Source organism: Entelurus aequoreus, linkage group LG05, assembly GCF_033978785.1.
Source record: "Entelurus aequoreus isolate RoL-2023_Sb linkage group LG05, RoL_Eaeq_v1.1, whole genome shotgun sequence".
NCBI classification, from domain to species: domain Eukaryota; kingdom Metazoa; phylum Chordata; class Actinopteri; order Syngnathiformes; family Syngnathidae; genus Entelurus; species Entelurus aequoreus.
Window position 1 is genome coordinate 68,932,201 of NC_084735.1, and position 20,525 is coordinate 68,952,725.

At 37.5% G+C, this 20,525-nt stretch overlaps 2 protein-coding genes across 7 annotated transcripts in view; one reads left to right on the forward strand and one right to left on the reverse strand.

The window, feature by feature from the left end:
• septin8a (septin 8a) overlaps positions 1-20,525 on the reverse strand; it is a 68,543-nt gene that overhangs the window by 44,808 nt on the left and 3,210 nt on the right. For 2 of the 6 annotated variants that reach the window (XM_062048730.1, XM_062048736.1), the window contains exon 1: positions 12,410-12,526. In XM_062048730.1, the coding sequence (XP_061904714.1) occupies positions 12,410-12,439 (30 nt within the window). In that variant the 5' untranslated portion in view covers positions 12,440-12,526. Of the gene's footprint in view, positions 1-12,409; positions 12,527-12,710; positions 12,853-19,247; positions 19,344-20,525 lie in introns of those variants that run through there. The other 4 variants (XM_062048733.1, XM_062048732.1, XM_062048735.1 and 1 more) reach the window with 4 other exon arrangements.
• On the forward strand, positions 16,122-18,833 carry LOC133649815 (ankyrin repeat domain-containing protein SOWAHA-like). The gene has a single exon (XM_062046488.1). It carries the CDS (start codon positions 16,130-16,132, stop codon positions 17,234-17,236), a length of 1,107 nt encoding a protein of 368 aa, XP_061902472.1. The 5' UTR covers positions 16,122-16,129; the 3' UTR covers positions 17,237-18,833.

Consider the following 20,525-nt stretch of genomic DNA (forward strand, 5'->3'; position numbering starts at 1 on the left):
AGACACCTTTGCTTTTTACACACGCAACAATGTGCACTTTCACACAGCAACATGGCATCCTGCAATCAGATAGTTAGATGGTTAGAACAATGACGGGTGTAACAATATTTAAAACTAGGGATGTGCCAATCTATCGTCCACCGATTAGTATCGCCCAATTTTCATGAAAAAATGCGTAATAACCATTTCCGATTAATGCCTTTTAATGGAGATCACTTGCTGAAATTGTATTTATTTTTAGTCCCCCGTCTGACAAGCCAGTAGACAATTGTGTGTCTCCCTTAAGCTAATAATAATCACCTCTTTAAGTATCACTATCATTGGAGGACGAGGCTAAACATGTTGCACACCGGGAGCGAACCAAAGGAAGGAATGCTAACAGCTAAACTAGCTGCTCATCTAGCTAGAAATAACACCAAGAAATAAGTGCTTTGTATGGAGATGGAACCACTTTACAGCAGAAAGTAAGCAGATACTCACAGGAAGCTAATAAGTAGGTAAATAAGAGTTAGAGAGGATAATATAACAACTGTTGGTTTATCAGCATTGTCACAGTCAGTACACGACACGTAAGAGGAGGGCAGATCCATCCATAAATTAGTGGTGTCGATTCCAAAGGTATTATCAGTATATGATCAATACTGGGGTGATTAGATCAGGGGTCCCCAAACTACGGCCCGCGGGCAGGATCCGGCCCGCCAGCGTCCACAATCCGGCCCGCGGGAAGTCCCAAGTTAAAAAATAAAATAAAAATGGTTTTATTAGAATTTTTTCTTATTAATATTTTAAATCTGTCCTTTCTAATCCATTTTCTACCGTTTGTTACTCTTGGTGTCTCCTAGCTGCTCAGGCAAATCATATTGTCTAAAAATGCCTTTTCCCATCGATAACGTGACATCATCGCTCATATATATATATATATACTGTATATATATATATATATATATATATATATATATATATATATATATATATTATTATTATTATTTATTTTATTTTTATTTTTTTAACCCAGTGCGCACCCCGAGTTTGGGGATCCCTGCATTAGATGAATATTTGTATTTTCTTAACATCTATTTTGTTGTTGTTTTTGTTAATATTTACAAATACATGGAATAATTCCCTGGACACAGGAGGACTTTGATGATTTAAATGAGTAGAAGATCCATCCATCCATTTTCTATCGCTTGTCCCTTTTGGGGTCGTGGGGGTGATGGAGCCTATCTCAGCTGCATTCGGGCAGAAAGTGGGGTACACCCTGGACAATTCGCCACTTCATCGCAGGGCCAACACAGATAGACAGACAACATTCACACTCACATTCACACACTAGGGCCAATTTAGTGTTGCCAATCAACCTATCCCCAGGTGCATGTTTTTGGGGGTGGGAAGAAGCCGGAGTACCCGGAGGGAACCCACGCAGTCACGGGGAGAACATACAAACTCCGAACAGAAAGATCTCGAGCCTGGGATTGAACTCAGGACCAATGTATTGTGAGGCACATGATATAGTAGTTTTTTTACTTTGTTTAATTTTATATGCACTATTAACTTTGTTTTAATCAAACAATTGTCTTGGAATAAAAGATAATAAGGAACTAGTTGAAATGTGTTGATATTGTTAAACCGTCAATAGCACTCACCATAAATACATTGAAAAATGTATAGGTAATACGTGACTGTTATGGTTTATTTCGAACATGTAAACGGATACAATGTGATACATCATATAATAATTACATATGTTCATTTCTCTTTACAACATGTTCGAAAGGGAGTAGGAAGAAGCAAAGCTTCTGTAATATTACCCCTTTTCCAAGTCATAGCAATTACTAGCATATTTGTTCACTTCCGTTTCTGATCTTGTAACTGTAACAAAACGTACACCAATGAATACAACAGTTCTCTTAATAGTTAAGCCAATCATGATTCACATATGAGATGAATAATATCTAATTTTTAACAAAGTTTAAGATGCTTATCAAGATTCTTCTTCCTTGTACTTAGTAAACACTTGTAGTTTGAACAGCCTCTTAAATGGGATCATATTAGTACATTGTTTGACTTCTTTGCATAATCCGTTCCATAATTTGATTCCAGATACTGATATGCTAAAGGTCTCCAGTGTTGTACGTGCATACACGTTTTAGATTAGATTTTCCTCTGAGGTTATAGTTCTCCTCTTTTTTTAACAGAATTGTTGTATATTCATAGGTAGCAGGTTATAGTTTGCTTTGTACATAATTTTAACTGTTTGCAAATGCACCAAATCAATGAGTTTCAGTATTTTGGAGTCAAAAAATAAAGGGCTTCTGCATGTTCTCGATAACCTACATTTGGTATTATTCTGATATTTTTTGTAACACGGTTAGTGAATGAAGTGCACTTTTGTAATTATTTCCCCATATTTCTACACAATAAGTCAGATATAGTAATACTAGCGAGCAGTAGAGAGTGTGCAGTGATTTTTGGTCCAGAACATATTTTGCTTTGTTCATTATAGAAATATTCCTTGCCACCTTGTGTTGTTTATTTCTTCTTTGCGACTTCCAAATCATTTTATCATCTATTATTACACCCACAAATTTTATTAATTTCACACTTTCAATGTCTACTCCGTCTATTTGTGTTTGACTTTCTCTTCTGATGTTACCGAATAGCATTATTTTCGTTTTAATAAGTTTCAAAGATAGTCTGTTTTTATTAAACCATCTCTTTAATTTGCTAATTTCTTCTGTTATTATTTGTATTAGCTTCTGTGTGCTTTCTTCTGAACAAAATGCAGTTGTGTCGTCCGCAAATAATTATTAATCATTGGTATTGGTATTGGCCGATCTCACTCCTGAAGGATCGGCATCAGGATCGGCAGCACTGATACAGAAGTTCGAATGTTACAGGATTGGACATTTGTATCATGCAAAAACTGACGTGGAGATGAGGAATGACACATTCTACCACCACAAAGGTTTTTACTAAATGTTTTTCTCTGTTGAACAACTAATCCGCACGCCCTTCCTGTTCCTCGATCCTCACACACAATTACTGTCCCGCCTCCTCACTCATCTCCGTCCCCCAGGAAAGATCAAATAAATGAGTGAGTCAATTGTTTTACCAGACATACTTATCACCAGTAAAGATACCGTCACTGAATGTCTTAAGACAAAAACACTAAAAGTATGGCTGCTTCTTCATTGAGACTAGGTAATAAAACAACTATATGACTTTACTCTCAGTAGATAAAATGCAATGGCAATGTTTTCTCTGTGGATGCACTACAATGTGTTTTCTTGTGATTTATTGTAGCACATGGGACAGGATTGATTGGCCCAGGAAGATACAATTGCACATTTGAGAAGCCAAAGAACCATGTGGAAGAGATTGAAAGTGGAAAAAAGTGACAGCGAGTAGCTCTCCAATTGTCCCTACTGATGAAAAACAAATAAATGTGTATATCCAAGAGCCAAATAATATATTTGAACTATCTAGGCCAGTGACTAGTGTAGGATTCCACTATTGACAGAGTGGGAGACTTCAACCTTCACCCTGTAGCTCAGCAAAATACAGTAGAAAATCCCAAATGTATATTTTCAGGGAGCACAAAATGTTCAAACAGCCATCATAAATGATGTAATGTCATCACACCTCAGCTAAGTAAGTTTTGAACTATTTGGCTCATATTCCATTTTTGACACACCGCCCCTGAGGCAATGGATGACATAGAGGTGAATATGTCATGCTAACCATAGAAATCTCCGTTCTGGCTGCTCAGTACAATATCCTCCTGAGAACCAGCATTCTCGGCAGCAAATATTTGTTGTTTTGCATTGCACGGCTATTTTTTCCCCAAAATATTTAACTCTGACAAAAGAAATGAAAAAAATACAAATGTTATTGGTTCAAACAGTTTGAATGTTACCAGCAAAGCCCTAAATTAATCAGAATGAGAAAAAAGTAAAGGCGGAATGTGACAAGATAAAGTCATAATCTTAAAGTAAAAAATTTAAGTCAAAATGTTCTGCAAAAAAGAAAGTTGTAATGTTACAAGCGTGTAGAATGATATTTGAAAAAAAGTTGTAATACTAGGAAAAATTCCTGATGTTGGAAGATTAAAGTCGTGCTGCCACAACATAAAGTTGCATTATTGCGTGATTAGAGTTAAAATGTTATACGAAAAGTCTAAATGTTATGAGAAATAATTTTGAATATTCATACAAAAAGTAACAATGTTATGGGAATAATGTCTTATGATTAGAAAAAAGTTGTAATTTAGGTGGAAAAATTGAAAGTCGTAATGCCACTAGATAAAGTTGCAATAGTATAAGATGAGAGTCGAAATGTTTTGCAAAAAGTGAAATTGTTACGGGAAATAATTTTCTATATTGGGACAAAAAATAACAATGTTACGACAATAATGCCTTATAATAAACAAGTTGTAATATACTGTAGAGACAAAAATTTAAAAATCTTGAAAAAATAAAACAAATCTACACAACTAGTCATTACCTGCATAACCTGCAGGAAAAATGTCGTAAAGTCAGCTTGTTATGAGAATCAAGTCGTAGAACAAGAAAGAAATTTCGTAATTTAGGTGGGAAAAGTCATGATGTTTAATGTTGATGAGGGACAAGCGGTAGAAAATGGATGGTTGGAAAATTGTAATTTCACAATGTTATGCAAAATGTCAAATTGTTACCAGAAAGAATTTGCAATATTGAGATAAAAGTAACAATGTTACGGGATTAATGTCGTAAAACTGGAAAAAACTGTTCTATAGGAGAGAAAGGCATCCTAATCTTGCAAGATTAAAACCACAATGCAACATGATGAAGTCATAATTCTGCAGGTAAAAAGTCGTTAAGTCAAGATGTTATAAGAATTAAATTGTAGAACATGAAAAAAGTCTTAATTTAGGTGAAAAAAGTATTAATGTTTAATAAAGATGAAAGTCGTAATGCCACAAGATAAAGTAGAAAAATTACAAAATGAGAGATAAAATGTTATGCAAAAAGTGAAATTGTTACGGGAAAGAATTTTCAGCGTTGAGACAAAATGTAACAATGTTACGGGAATAATGTTGTATAACTAGAAAAAAGTGGTGATATAAGAGAAGAAAATGTATTATCTTTCGAGATTAAAACCAAAAATGTTGTTAAGTCAGAATGTTATGAGAATGAAGTTGAAGATAAGGAAAAAAAGTTTTAATATAGGTGGGACAAGTCATGATGTTTAATGAACACTAGAGTTGACATGCCAAATAAGATAAAGTTACAACACAAAAAAAAGTTGTAATGTTCTGCAAAAAGTCACATTGTTAAGAGAATAAAATCGTAATACTAGAAAAAGCAAAAGTCGTAAAAGGTTTAATATTTCAGAGAAAAATGTTGTCGTATTGCAAAATAACAACACAAACATGTCATTAAATAAGCATTTTTTAACAAAAAACATTATTGGAGAAAAATGTTGTATTGATGTGAGAAAAAGTTAAGATGTTACTTCTAAAAACTAATGTAAATAAGATGTTTTGTTGGCAAAAAAGTCATTAAACTTGAAGAATTTAGTCCCAATGTTTGCAGAATGAAGTTGTAATTTCTGCAAGAAAAGCCATTGTTACAAGTTAAAGTCAGAACAAATATTATCTAGAAATCTATTTCTACACTTTTGAGAGCCCGTCTATGACCTCTTCTATACATACACATTGAATCATTGGTTCATTCTGTCATTATTCATTCCCTGTGTTGACTTTGACAAGCTGGCCTGCAGGCACTTCTGGCCTGTATGTTCCATAAGCACTGCGATGCATTGCTGGTGACACAATACATACATCCTGTGTACACTTCTCATCTGAACGTGCAAAATAATTAGCTACTAGTCTTTGAATGCGTCTGACAGTAAGACTTACACATCTGGGACCGACTACTGTTGCAAACATTCCACTTGCCTAGAACTTGTTCTTGATGATAATTCCAGATTGCATGCAGGCCTGGCGGGTGAAACAATGGTCTTTGGGGTCAGTAAGTAACTCTTCCATGGGGGATACGGTGTTGGGCTTTTTGTTACATAATAATAGCAGCAGCTAAAGTTTTAAGGAGAAGGCTAGAGATCAGTGGTGTGACCCTGTCTACATAAGTGTGTATGATTCTTGCATTTTTATGTAGCAGTGTTGGATAAATGCGTGTCAAAAATGCCCTCAGTGGTAGTAATAATAAAAGGGTGTTACTTTTCTCCCTGTTGTGATAAATGTGTTGATTTACTTGGAGCCACAAAGCATTTTCTCCTCTAGGAGGAAGTTATGCAGGAAGTAAAACTTTTTTTCCCTCAGCATAGCAAAAACAATTAGTAACTTGTAGAGATTGATGTGTCTTGAACTGGGAGATATATCATGCAAAACCAAGCTTTAGAAATGGTTGTTAAAATAAACAAAATCTGCTGACCTGTGTGAAGTTGGGACTCCCACCTAGTCCAAATTTCCTCAAACCTGTCCCAATCGTTTGTGCTGCAAAAATTGTTTCGTCTATTACAGTTTTTAAGTTATTAACGTTTCATTATTCATAACCAGCTCGCTTGGTTGGTTGGTTTGAATTTATTTTGAACATGTATGCAATTACAAGTGGTAGATCACCTGTCCTAATCATTTGTGCTGCAAAAAATGTTTGTGCTGCTATGTTTTTAAGTTAATGTTTAATTATTTTTAATGGTATTAACATGTTATTAATTATAACCAGCACTCCATTCATGTCAAAATCTCCCTAAACTTACGCCAATTGTTTGCGCTACACAGTGTTTCCCACAGCAGGGTTTCCCACACATTCATTTATTTGTGGCGGCCCGCCACGAAAGAATTACGTCCGCCACAAATAAAAAAAATAAAAAATAAAAAAATAAAAAATTATTTATTTTTTTTTGTCCTCTCCAGCTTCTCAGGCAAATCATATAGTTGATGTAGATGCCCATATCGACTGTTCAGATTTACTTTACAAAAGAGAAGTGTAAGATACTTCTCTTGTTGCCTTATTTGTATTTTACTTTATTAAATGTATTTATATTAGAAACACAACATGTGTACATAACAAAGGGTGCAAAGTCTGCAGGCAGTAGGAAACACATGGTTAAGTGTAGGGAGTAAAACTTATGGCAGTCTAAAGTTCAAGATTTTTGGAGCTCTTTGTTCAGTGGATCAGATGTTTGATGAAGCTCTGTGTCTATCTACCACCACTACTGTTTTCTGTTTATTTGTTACTGACTGTGGCAGGACACCTCTGCCTCTGTTTCACTTTATGTCGCTGGTAAATAATATGGTTGTAGTAGTAGGCTAAAGTTAAATTATTTAGTATGCACTAATTAAAGGGGCAGAGCTTTGAGACATTTTAGCTTTTATATTTTATAAGATATATTGTTTGTAAGAACCACAATTAATAAATGTATTTCAGTGAATAACTTATTGTTCAACTCTGTATATAAATATGTACATAAAGTGTTGTAATTATATTGTAAAATGGATGGATGGATGGATGGATGGATGGATGGATGGATGGATGGACGTTTAAAACAAAACTGTTATTATTAATTAGTAAGTATGCATTTTTTGAGCCTTTTTAGAGAAATTCAAATCATTGTAGCAAATTATGCAAATTACTCGATGATTTCATGTGACCACGCCCATAGCCACGCCCCCACCGCCACATGTATCTTGGCAGTTTATGGGAAACACTGCACACATTCATTTATTTGTGGCGGCCCGCCACGAAAGAATTAAGGCCGCCACAAATAGATTTTATTTTTTCTTTAAATTTTTTTGTCCTGTCCAGCTTCTCAGGCAAATCATATAGTTGATGTAGATGCCCATATCGGCTGTTCAGATTTACTTTACAAAAGAGAAGTCTAAGATCAAGATTTTTGTAGCTCTTTGTTCAGTGGATCAGATGTTTGATGAAGCTCTGTGTCTATCTACCACCACTACTGTTTTCTGTTTATTTATTACTGACTGTGGCAGGACACCTCTGCCTCTGTTTCACTTTATGTTGCTGGTAAATAATATGGTTGTAGTAGTAGGCTAAAGTTAAATTATTTAGTATGCACTAATTAAAGGGGCAGAGCTTTAAGAGACATTTCAGCTTTTATATTTTTATAAGATATATTTTTTGTAAAAACCACAATTAATAAATATATTTCAGTTAATAACTTATTTAACTAACTTATGTTCAAATCTGTATATAAATATGTACATAAAGTGTTGTAATTATATTGTAAAATGGATGGATGGATGGACGTTTAAAACAAAACTGTTATTATTAATTAGTAAGTATACATTTTTTGAGCCTTTTAAGAGAAAATCATATCATTGTAGTAAATTATGCAAATTACTTGATGATGTCGTGGTGACCCCGCTCATAGCCACGCCCCCACCGCCACAGGTATCTTGGCAGTTTATGGGAAACACTGCTACATCTGTGCTGGTTTGTGCTGCAGACATTTTTTATCCAACTATTATAGTTGTACGTTATTAATGAATTATGATTCACAACCAGGCCCCCATGCCCCTTCTCAAAACCTCCCCATCTAGTCCCAATCGTTTTTGCTGCAATACATTTTGGTCTAACTATTATAATTAATAACCAACTCCATAAAACGTTGCTAACATAAAAACAAAAATGTTTTGCAGCACAAACCAGAACAAACAATTGGAACCTGTTTGAGGAGGTTTTAACAAGGTGGGGGGGGACTGGTTATAAATATTCTAACTTTAATCACAAATCAGGCGGGTGTACCAGAAACCTGACACATATCATTGTGTAGCATAAACAAGTGTAAAAAGTAAAAAGAAGTTAACCGCTAATGCAGTATTTCTCAAACAGTGGGGCAGGTGCAATGTCGGGGGGGGGGGGGGGGGGGGGGATGGGCGTAACCTTGGGGAACATGCTATTTTTTGCTGTACCAGAATATGATGAGCGTATGTCGCACTTGGCTTCACAGTAACCATGGTGGGGTACGAGGAAAGACTGGTGTGTTGTTTCCTTTATTTTTGATAAGCTTACAATGTTATGCAGAGGTATTGTCATAACAAATTTATCGACAAAATATACTATTTTTAGTCATGGTGGAGAGTGGGGGGGGGGGCGCGAAATATTTTCTTCTTCCGAGGGGGGGCATAACAGAAAATATTTGAGAAGCACCAAAAGGGACATGCGGTAGAAAATGGATGAATGGATGGATGGATGGATGCGCTAATGTAACTCTACAATAACAATGCGTTTAGCAGCCAATAGGAATGATAATAGTTCTCTACTAGATGAACATTCTAATTATTTGATCATTTTTACAATTCTGAACTTTTGCAATGGTATTTGACCATAACTGGAGGGCATGTTTAAATGAGCGGCGTGCTGTTATTCATTGCGATGGAATCAATGAGAGAACAATGAGAGAAAACAAGAGTTGCAGGGTAATTGGCCGCATTGATCGTGGCCTACAAAGCTATCCCAAAGCTACGCAACTCTGCAGCGTGTGGCAATGACACGGCCTATCAATAGCCGCACCCTTTTCACACACAACGGCCAGGCAGGCTCATCAGTTTGTTCAATATGGTCTCACTTAGTTCCGAAAAAAAAAAAAAAGTTTAGACAGGAAGTCAGACAGGCCCCAGCTGTGCAGCCGCCCAGCCGCTACCGCTGGCCTGTTTCACTGCATTCTCAGCATTTTTCCCCCCATAATCAATGCCCCAATTTTATATTCCAAAATCCCAGTCAGCAGCTACTGTGCGCAACGAGCTAAACAGAACACGACTTCTGTTCTTTTTGCTTTGTTTATTAAAGGAGTGTCCGCTTTTTCCTTTAGCCTTTCTAGTGCCCAGTACATAAGCATGTTTCATTAAAAGATCAAGGAGTATTATGACCACACTGACAATGTAGCATTTCGAGGAAAAAAAAGTCCTCATTTAAAGAGTATATAGTCATAATATTACAACAAATAACCTGTAATGTTATTAGAAAAAAAACATTTGAGTGGTATGACAAAAAAAGCCGTACTATAGGACAACAAAAATGGACAATTTTGTGATATTCCAAGAAAAGCTGTAACATGTTGGCTACCAGAATATAGTTGTATTTTTCCACAAAATATTTTATATTATTAAAAAAATATATATTATTTTGAACAGTCATAATGTTACAAAGTCATACGAAAAAAAAGTCATAATAGAGGCGGGGAAGTCATAATATTACTCAATTACGTTGCAATACTATGAAATTACGTGAGTTAAGTCATAATAATATCGCAACCTAACGAGTAACTTTTTAGGACACTAAATCCAACTAGAAAAATGTCCTAACACAGAAGACAAAATGTGCAAGGTTACATGGAAAAATGTATGTTATGAGAAAAAAAAGAAAAAAGAGAGAAGCTGTGATATGGAAGAAAATCAGATGCAGCGTAACAAGATTAAAGTTATCAGAGAAAAGATCATGGGAAAAAAAGTCATCATAATATCAGAAAAAATTGACAAGACAGTTGATAGTAGCGTATTCACATGTTACGAGAATCAGGTTTTCGGGGGGAAAAAGTTGCCACATAGGACATAATCCTATATTTCGAAGTAAAAGAGTCGTGATAAAAATGGAGAAAAAAAGTCAGAATGTTACAAGAATACATTTTTTTCTCAAGAAAAACATGTATGTTGTTAAGAATAAGGTCTGAATATTCTGAGAATAGAGTAATAAGAACATGTAATACTGTTACAAAAATAGTCGTAATAAAGCTTGCGTTGGGAGAAAACATTTGAACAAAGTGAATTTCTTCTATATAAAAAGTGATTTTAAGATCGTAAAAAAAAAGCAATCATAACATTACAGAAATAAAATCGTACCATTCTCAAATTTAATCGATTAAATTAAGAGAAAAAAAGTCCAACCAAGTCAGATTTTTTCAATATATATTTATTTAGTTTAAGAATGAAGTCGTAATGTTTAAAGAATAAAGTCGTATTATTAAAAGAATACAGTAATACTTGTCACGGGCCGGGCGCATCCCAATGCACACTCATCTGTGCGCTCTTATGAGCGCACCTCCAAGCGCCACTCCTGCAGAGGCTGCGCCGGTGCACAGCTGCAATCAATCACCGGCAATCAGCACACCTGAAGCTGATCATCAGACCCGCCTTCATAAGCCTGCACAACCTGCTATCCCGCGCCGGAACGTAGTCTTCTGTTCGAGTACAGTAAGCCAACTAACGAAGCTCTATGCATTTCTCTCTCCGTGTTTCTCCCCCGTCGTGTTGACTGGTCTTGTGTTCTCTCCTTGTCATTCCTTGCAGCTACCCCTTCGTTCCCGCGCGACTAGATGTGCGTCTCGTCTCCCTGCGTTCCCTCTGCTTCCCTGACTGCCTCTTGGATCTCGACCTCCCGCCTGAGCACGGACCTTCGACGCCTTGCTATAGCCCTTACTTCCCTGCCTGCTCACAAATCTACGAGCCTGTCTTCCCCTACGGGACTTCCGCCTTCCGCTCAACACTCCCGGTAACACACAACAGTTAATTCACACACATAGTCGCGCACCATACACACTCTTGGGTTTAGTCACACTTCATTCCTGATTATTGTCATATATTGTGCATATATAATAATTAAATATGGAGCTTTAACTACGCCCCTGATGTCTGTGCCGTCCCCTCCTGTACACAACAATACTGTTACAAATATTGATGTAAACTCAGGGGAAAAAGCTACTGTAAGAGGAAAACATTATTTTTTATCTTTAAAAAATCTTTACAAGAATGAAGTTGTTATAATATAATAAAATTCATCCATTAAGAGAAAAAAAAAGTTTGAGTATTATTAGTCGTAACTTTACTCAAATACTGTGATTACAAATGTGTTACACGTGAAAAACGAAGCCACAGGGTAAGACATGATTTATTGTTGCAACTACGACATATTTCAGATTCCTTGCTGTCTTTTAAGACAAACTGAGACATGCACAAGCGCTGTCAGGAGGGAAAAGACAGCAATAACATCTGACAATAGGACAACACTGTAAATAGTACATGCAATATGACCGGAAGTTGACAGATGAAGTCACATGACACCAACACTATGCTTTCTTGCAAAACTATTTAAATCTATTTAAATAGTCTTTGCCTGCTAGCTAGCTTACATTTTACACTTCAATGCTGTATTTAGAAAATACAACCAATGGAGCACAGACAGATAAATAATCATGAAATTAACCAAGATAGGTCTCATTTGTCTGAAATGTGCTTCCACAAATCACTTCCACCGTGTGGGCTGAGCCCCACATTGGAGGCTCCCAACACGGGGAAGGCTTAACCATACTCCCGCTAACATTCGCTGGTTTTTCGCAAATCACTGCCGAGTATTGTCATGCATTACAGGAGACACCTGGGGGAAGGTTGACTCACCGAAAACACGTCCACGTCCGTGGCAGCCATGGTGCGGAATGTGCTTGCTGCGTGGGACTGAGGAAGGAGTGGGGGGCAGAAAGGGAGCTGCCCTCGACGCGCTCCGCTAGCCTGCTGCTGACAAAGAGGATACAAGGAAGAGGGTCATGACAAGATCATTCTCTGACACGTCGCCATCGCGTCGCTTAAAAACGCGCAGGATTTACACTTCCGTGTTGATAATCACTCAATCACACCACAAAACATCTTTTGTGCGCTTCTGTCGTCTTCTTTGTGAAAACAATCAAAGAAAAACGTCTACCTGGGGTTTTGCTGATCAGCCAAAAGCGTTTTATTTCAATCGCCTGCACAAAACAGTGCGTAGTGTTTTCTATTTTCTTGGAGCCTTGCAGACATCTTTGGGTAAGACAGGTCCGTCCCAATATGGCGGCCTGTCAGGTACTTCCCACTACTGGTCCTAAAGAATGTGACGCTGCATGCCAGGACAAGAGGGGGAAATGTGTGTATCTTATTGCCACATATTGATTAAGGTGCCTAATTATTAGGTATTTTTTGTCAATAGTTGCAGTGTTTTTTCTATTATTGTAATATTTAACTTTTTTTTTTTTTTTTTTTTTAGCAAAATGTGATAACCAAAATATTAGTAAAAGCACTTTATAATGCAAAGCAGTTGTATACCACTGCAAATCACTATGATAAACATACAGAGAAAATACATTTTTTAAATAAGAGCTCAGTTATTAGGGGTGTGGAAAAAAATCGATTCGAATTCGAATCGCGATTCTCACGTTGTGCGATTCAGAATCGATTCTCATTTTAAAAAAAATCTATTTTTTTATTTAAATTAATATTTATTTATTTATTTTTTTATTTTATTTTTTTTTAATTTAAATTTATCAATCCAACAAAACAATACACAGCAATACCACAACAATGCAATCCAATTCCAAAACCAAACTCGACCCAGCAACACTCAGAACTGCAATTGAGAGGAGACAAACACGACACAGAACATACCAAAAGTAGTGAAACAAAAATTAATATTATCAACAGTATCAATATTAGTTACAATTTCAACATAGCAGTGATTAAAAATCCCTCATTGACATTATCATTAGACATTTATAAATAAAAAAATAAAAAAAGAACAATAGTGTCACAATGGCTTACACTTGCATCGCATCTCATAAGCTTGACAACACACTGTGTCCAATATTTTTACAAAGATAAAATAAGTCATATTTTTGGTTCATTTAATAGTTAAAACAAATTTACATTATTGCAATCAGTTGATAAAACATTGTCCTTTACAATTATAAAAGCTTTTTACAAAAATCTACTACTCTGCTTGCATGTCAGCAGACTGGGGTAGATCCTGCTGAAATCCTATGTATTGTATGAATAGAGAATCGTTTTGAATCGGGGGAAAATCGTTTTTGAATCGAGAATCGTGACCCCAAGAATCGATAGTGAGTCGAATCGTGGGACACCCAAAGATTCACAGCCCTATCAGTTATGTACCTAATGTGAGTGAGTAAAGATGTGCAGCATCAAAATACTTCCCATGTGAAACAAGCATGTTAAAATAAGTGTATATTGTGAATTTGCAGTAAGATCCATCTATCCATCATCCATCCATTTTCTACCGCTTGTCCCGTTCGGGGTCGCGGGTGTGCTGGAGCCTATCTCAGCTGCATTCGGGCGGAAGGAGGGGTACACCCTGGACAAGTCGCCACCTCATCGCAGGGCCAACACAGATAGACAACATTCACAGATCCGTCCTGTGTAAAACAACCAATTGTTTTTTCTGATAAAGACATCAAACAATAAAATAAATTATAAATATTTATTTTCGTAATAAATAATTGAATACATTGATAATAGGTTAATTATAATAGTAATAGAATGATGGTAATTAATAACAATATATAAATGTAATTGTATTTTACTTCTAAGAACAATTGTTTTATTTGTTTCTAGATTAAAAGTAAATGTTTCTTAATTTTATATATATATATATATATATATATATATATATATATATATTATATATACTGTATATATATATATGTTAAACACAGTTAAAAGTAAAACGTCATTAATGATACATTTTAGGTAGATTTTCTTTACTATGACTGGAACAATTATTAATAATAGTTAATAAAAAAATAAAATGTGGTTAAGGTAAAAATTAAAAATTAAGCCACAAAATATATGAGCACAGCCAGTTATGGATTATACTTGTATAGCGCTTTTCTACCTTTAAGGTACTCAAAGTGCTTTGACACTATTCCCACATTCACCCACTGATGGCAGGAGCTGCCATGCAGAAGTGTCTTGCTCAAGGACACAAAGGACGTGACCAGGACGGCAGAAGCTAGTGATCAAACCAGGAACCCTCAAGTTGCTCGCACAGCCACTCTACCAACCGAGCCACATATTTGCACACTTACGCAATCTTAACTGTAATAATTCATCTGGTAGTTTGAATGTCATGTGTCAATTTATAAGCTTTTTATGATTTTTTTTTTACATTTTTAGTATCAGTCTTACTTTGTGTGCTCTGTAGAACCAGCGTCCTCCACAGAAGACATTTGATTTTGAGGTATTTAAATTGCGAGAGTTACAGGAGCACTTCTGCTTTTTTTTTTGTACTTAATAGCTAAATAGCCTACATTACCTTCCTGCTTGGCACTCAGCATCAAGGGTTGGAATTGGGCTGTTAAATCACCAATAATGACTCCCGGGCGCAGCCACCGCTGCTGCTCACTGCTCCCCTCACCTCCCAGGGGGTGATCAAGGGTGATGGGTCAAATGCAGAGAATAATTTCACCACACCTAGTGTGTGTGTGACAATCATTGGTACTTTAACTTTAACTTAACTTTAACATGATACATTTAAAAAAAGAGGATCTACTGTAAAATAGAACCTTGGGGAACACCACTACTGTAACTAAAGAAGAAGAACAAACAACTACTGGCTGCGTCTGAAGTAAACTAGATACAGAAACACCTTAGTTACATAAATCCAAATATTTGTCATTGCCAAAAAGTAGCGGACTTAAAGGTGGGCCTTGAGGAACGCCTTAAATCCCAGGTTTGGACCCCTGTGTTTTTGTTTGCTCGCAGGGTTAAAATAACGCCAATATTGCCAGCACACATTCAAATATAGTGCTTTTTCAGCCTCTTTGTTGCTGAGTGCCAAGCAGGGAGGTTATGGGTCCCATTTTTATAGTCTTTGGTATGACTCGGCTGGGATTTGAACTCCGCCCTGAGATCGGTAGGTTGGAGTTCAAATCCCAGCCGAGTCATACCAAAGACTATAAAAATGGGACCCATAACCTCCTTGCTTGGCACTCAGCAACAAAGGGTTGGAGTTGGGGGTTAAATCACCAAAATGATTCCCGGGCGCGGCGCCGCTGCTGCCCACTGCTCCCCAAGGGGATGGGACAAATGCAGAGGACAAATTTCACCACATCTAGTGTGTGTGTGACAATCATTGGTACTTTAATCTTTAATTACTTTTAATTTAATGTGCAGATAGTGTCGAGACTCTTCAAATGAAAAGGTGATACAGTCCTGCAGGTACAAACCTGTCTGCATGTTAGTCAGGTGACGTCACGGCAACACTCCCACCTGAAGACTGAGCTATGCAGGAGGAGGAGGAGCCGGTCAAGGTGCACCGACAGAACACTTTCCCGTTCAGTTGGGAAGAAAAAAATGCTGAGCCAAGAGAGCGTACTGTCGGTTCTTCAATCAGCGGGGGGCCGCGTGAAGAAGTCTGAGCTGGTGTCTCTCTTTAAAGACTTGGTGGACTGCGACGATCCGGCGGAGAAGACCCGGAACAGAGAACTCTTTAAGGCTTTTGTCAACAACGTGGCCTACGTGAAGGAGAGCGAGGGTGTCCGGTATGTGGTGCTCAGGAAGTCCCACCGCAAAGGTCTGCCAGAGGACCGGGAGGACCCAGAGGGCAAAGAGGAGGGTCCACAAGGTGAGGACAAGACAACCGGACTGCTGTCTCCTTTTGAGATTGCGTTGCGGAAAAGCAAAGAAGATTCACGTCTTAAAGAGCAGAGGAGGCTCGGTTCCACAGTCAAACCCTTCGCTTTGCCTCTGAGGATGCCCCCCACGGACGTAAGAGTGGACCCCCCTGAAAACCCCTTAAGAACCAAAAGGAGACCATTGTCAGAGGAGCTAAAAGACACCAGAATCTTGTCTTCAGTTCCTCTAGATCAGGACGAGCACGAGTGGCTGGTCAAGTGCGCCTCGGGTCACTGGAGTCAGGTCTACGGCCTCCTGCTGAGGGACCGCCAGCTGGTCCACAAGCGGGACTTTGTGTCGGGCTTCACCGCCCTGCACTGGGCCGCCAAGCACGGCAACGGCGAGATGCTGGAGAAGCTGGTGGACGTGGGCGTGGACGTGGACGCCCGGACGCGCGGCGGATACACGGCCTTGCACGTGGCCGGCTTGCACAAGCGGGACTTCATTCTGGTCACGCTGGTGGAGAAATACGGCGCCGACGTGCGGATACGGGACAACGCCGGCAAGAGGGCGTACCACTATCTGCACCACGACACCTCGGAGGCCATCAGGGAGATGTTAGGGGCACCTAGAGTCCAGCAGGCGGACCACGACAAGGACGAGCCGTTCCAGGACTCGTCCAAGGGCCGCCATTCCATAAGCCGCCTCTTCCATCCCCACGTGAGGACGCACAGGAGGGGCCACAAGTCCAGGCTCTCGTTCTTCTCGCTAAGCGACGATACGGCCGTCGATGAACGGGAGGACGAGGTCGTCAGCCACAAGGTTCTATTGGACGTTTTCGAGTGACGATCCATGAGGGATGCTTTGTTTTTTGCTTTATTGATCGAGCCTTTTGAATGTTTTGAACTCCTGCTTCCGTGCTAGGGTTTCTGTCATAGCTAAGAAACCATAGTTTAGACTGACTCAACAGCGCCTCTGCTGGTTACTGCCAAGTACTGCACTACATTCAGCATGTATGATTAATTTATTCACAACGTAAAAGTATCGACGTATCACTTGCGATACAGTATCGATACATCAATATTTTTTAATTAAGTATCCAAACACTCGAAAGGAATTCCTAAGATGTCATAATAAGTCAATAATTATTTGTCCCAAAGGCTAAAAAGTATAATTGGTAAAAATATTTTTTTCCTGCATATAATTGATATCTTGGGTGGAATATCCATCTGAATGTTTTGGACTCCTGTTTCAATGCTAGGCTTCTAATCAGTAGAAAAAATGTAATTAGTTGTGTCACGGCTATATAGTTAAACTGACTCAACAGCACCTCTGCTGGTTACTGCCAAGTACAGCACTCCATTCAGCATGTATGATTGACTCGAAAGAAATTCCTATGATGTCATAATAAGTCAATACTTTATTTGTCCCAAACGCTAATTAAACATGAAAAAAGTATATTTGGTAACAATATTTTTTTTCCCGCTTACTATTGATATCTTGGGTGCAATATCCATCTGAATGTTTTGGACTCCTGTTTCCATGCTAAGCTTCTAATCAGTAGAAAAAATGTAACTAGTTGTGTCACGGCTATATAGTGCGACTGACTCAACAGCGCCTCTGCTGGTTACTACCACGTACGTACTGCACTACATTCAGCATTAATGATTCATTTCTTCACAACGTAAAAGTATCGACGAACCACTTGCGATACTGTATCGATACATCAATATTTTTTTATGAAGTATCCAAACACTCGAAAGGAATTCCTATGATGTCATAATAAGTCAATACTTTATTTGTCCCAAAGGCTAATTAAACATGAAAAAAGTATCATTGGTAACAATATTTTTTTTTCCGCTTACTATTGATATCGTGGGTGAAATATCCATCTGAATGTTTTGGACTCCTGTTTCCATGCTAAGCTTCTAATCAGTAGAAAAAATGTAACTGGTGTGTCACGGCTATATAGTGCCACTGACTCAACAGCGCCTCTGCTGGTTACGGCTAAGTACTGGACTACATTTAGCAATTGTCACAGAATTCGTCACAATTCCTCATTGTTGTTTTTATGTATGATTGATTCTATGAGTAATGAATTTCTTCATAACATACTGAATAGTGCTGAATGTGCAAAAACAATATCGACATATGTCTTGTGAAACAGTATCGATGAGACTAAATGGCAATATTTTTTAATGACGTGTCCAAACAGTCAAAATGCCACAACGAGTCGATACTTAATATGCGCTACCTAGATGGAATAAAGGCTCTGTTTGCTAGCGCCCGGTTCATAGTGCGTGTAAAGCGCTAAAGTGTGGATACTTTTGCATAACATGAGTTATTTTATTAATTTTACATAATCTGATCAAAAGGCTTTCAAAAGGATCAAAATGACAAAAATACATGACATGTGTAATATTTTTGACCCTAATGAGGATAAGTGGTGTAGAAAATGGAATGATGTCCCCAGTGTGTGTGTGTGTGTTCTTGTATTCCTACCCTTCTTGAGACATCAACAAGGAAAAGTACCTTCCATATGAGGAAATCATGGTCCCAATAAGGAAAACCATTGCATCTAATAGAGAATGTCTCATTTGAAATCTATCAAAATTAGGGGGGTCCCAAAAAGGAGGGATTTTTAAAACTGACTGTGTCGGTTTTAAAAGCGCTCCCCCTCTGGTCATCATATGAAATAACAAGTGTGTGTAAAAAATGTAAGTGCTCCCCCTCTGGCCAACATATGTAATAACAAGTGTGTGTACGAAATTGAAATGCGGCCCCTTTGGCCAAAATGTAATTAATTAATTAATTAATTAAGAATTATACCAAAGACTATAAAAATGGGACCCATTACCTCCCTGCTTGGCACTCAGCATCAAGGGTTGAAATTGGGGGTTAAATCACCAATAATGATTCCCAGGCGTGACCACCGCTGCTGCTCACTGCTCCCCTATGTGGATGGGTCAAATGCAGAGGATAATTTCACCGCACCTGGTTTGTGTGTGACAATTATTGGCACTTTAACTTTAACTTTAAAAAACAATTACAAACAAAAAATAAAACAATAAAATATAAATAAATAACTAAAAGCTTATTCTTTTTACATTTGCATAGTTTGTATGTATAAATTAATGTTGTAATTACAAATCTTTATATATCTAGAAAGGGTGGTCCTAAAGAGGTAGGCATTTTTCGGAGGTAACAAATACAAGAACGCGTGTGTGTGTGTGTGTACCATTGGTGTTTTGTCAGTTGAGCATGTCAAAAACATGTCAACGTCTGCTATGAATCAACATATTCAGGATAGTAACTTTGCCCCCCAAACCCGCCAGTGTGTGCGTGTGTTTGTGTGCGTTATTGCCTGAGGTGTTGTTGTATAATTCGCATGACAAACACACACTCTGTTAGACGTCAAGACAATGGCTCATCTTCAAGCCTTGGGCATATTTATTTTGCACAAAGATATCATTTAAAGACGCAGTTAGGCTGATTTTTGTTTTAGTCCACTGGTCATTATTTATTTTTTGAGAGAAGTGAGTTTGCTGTAATTAATAATGATCTTATTAATCGATAACGTTCAACTAATTTTTAATATTATTTTATTTTCTATTAATGAATAGTACTATTTTTTTAAAATTAAAGTATCACAATAATTGTAACATGAGATAAGATTCATTTTATATATTTTTATTTTATTTTAATATATTTTTGTAATATTATGAAATGTTTTAATTTGTTTAGTATTGACCTTTTTATTCAATCGATTGTTTTTGAATACATTTTTAACGACCTAAAACAAAACACAAATTGAATGTTATAAAACTTAAAAATTTTAAATACCAATTTAATAATTTTTAAATTAATTACAAAACGATTTAAGGATAGGACAAAGCATCATAAACAACTCCAACTATTTTAGACTGACCATACGTCCTCCTTTCCCCGGACATGTCCTCTTTTGCGGGGCTGTCCGGTCTGTCCGGGCGGGGTTTCTTAAATGCCTCAAATGTCCGGTATTTTGAGTTAGGGTTGTGTGTATTTTCAATGTATGTTCAGAGTTAAGAAGGGGTTAAATTGTTTAGGTGTGCGCACGCAGCAACATTCGTGAGGGAGGGGCAGAGACAGAGAGCAG

Bases quoted from the DNA above. Each gene is read 5' to 3' on its own strand.
- LOC133649815 (XM_062046488.1), top strand. From the start codon at position 16,130: ATGCTGAGCCAAGAGAGCGTACTGTCGGTTCTTCAATCAGCGGGGGGC.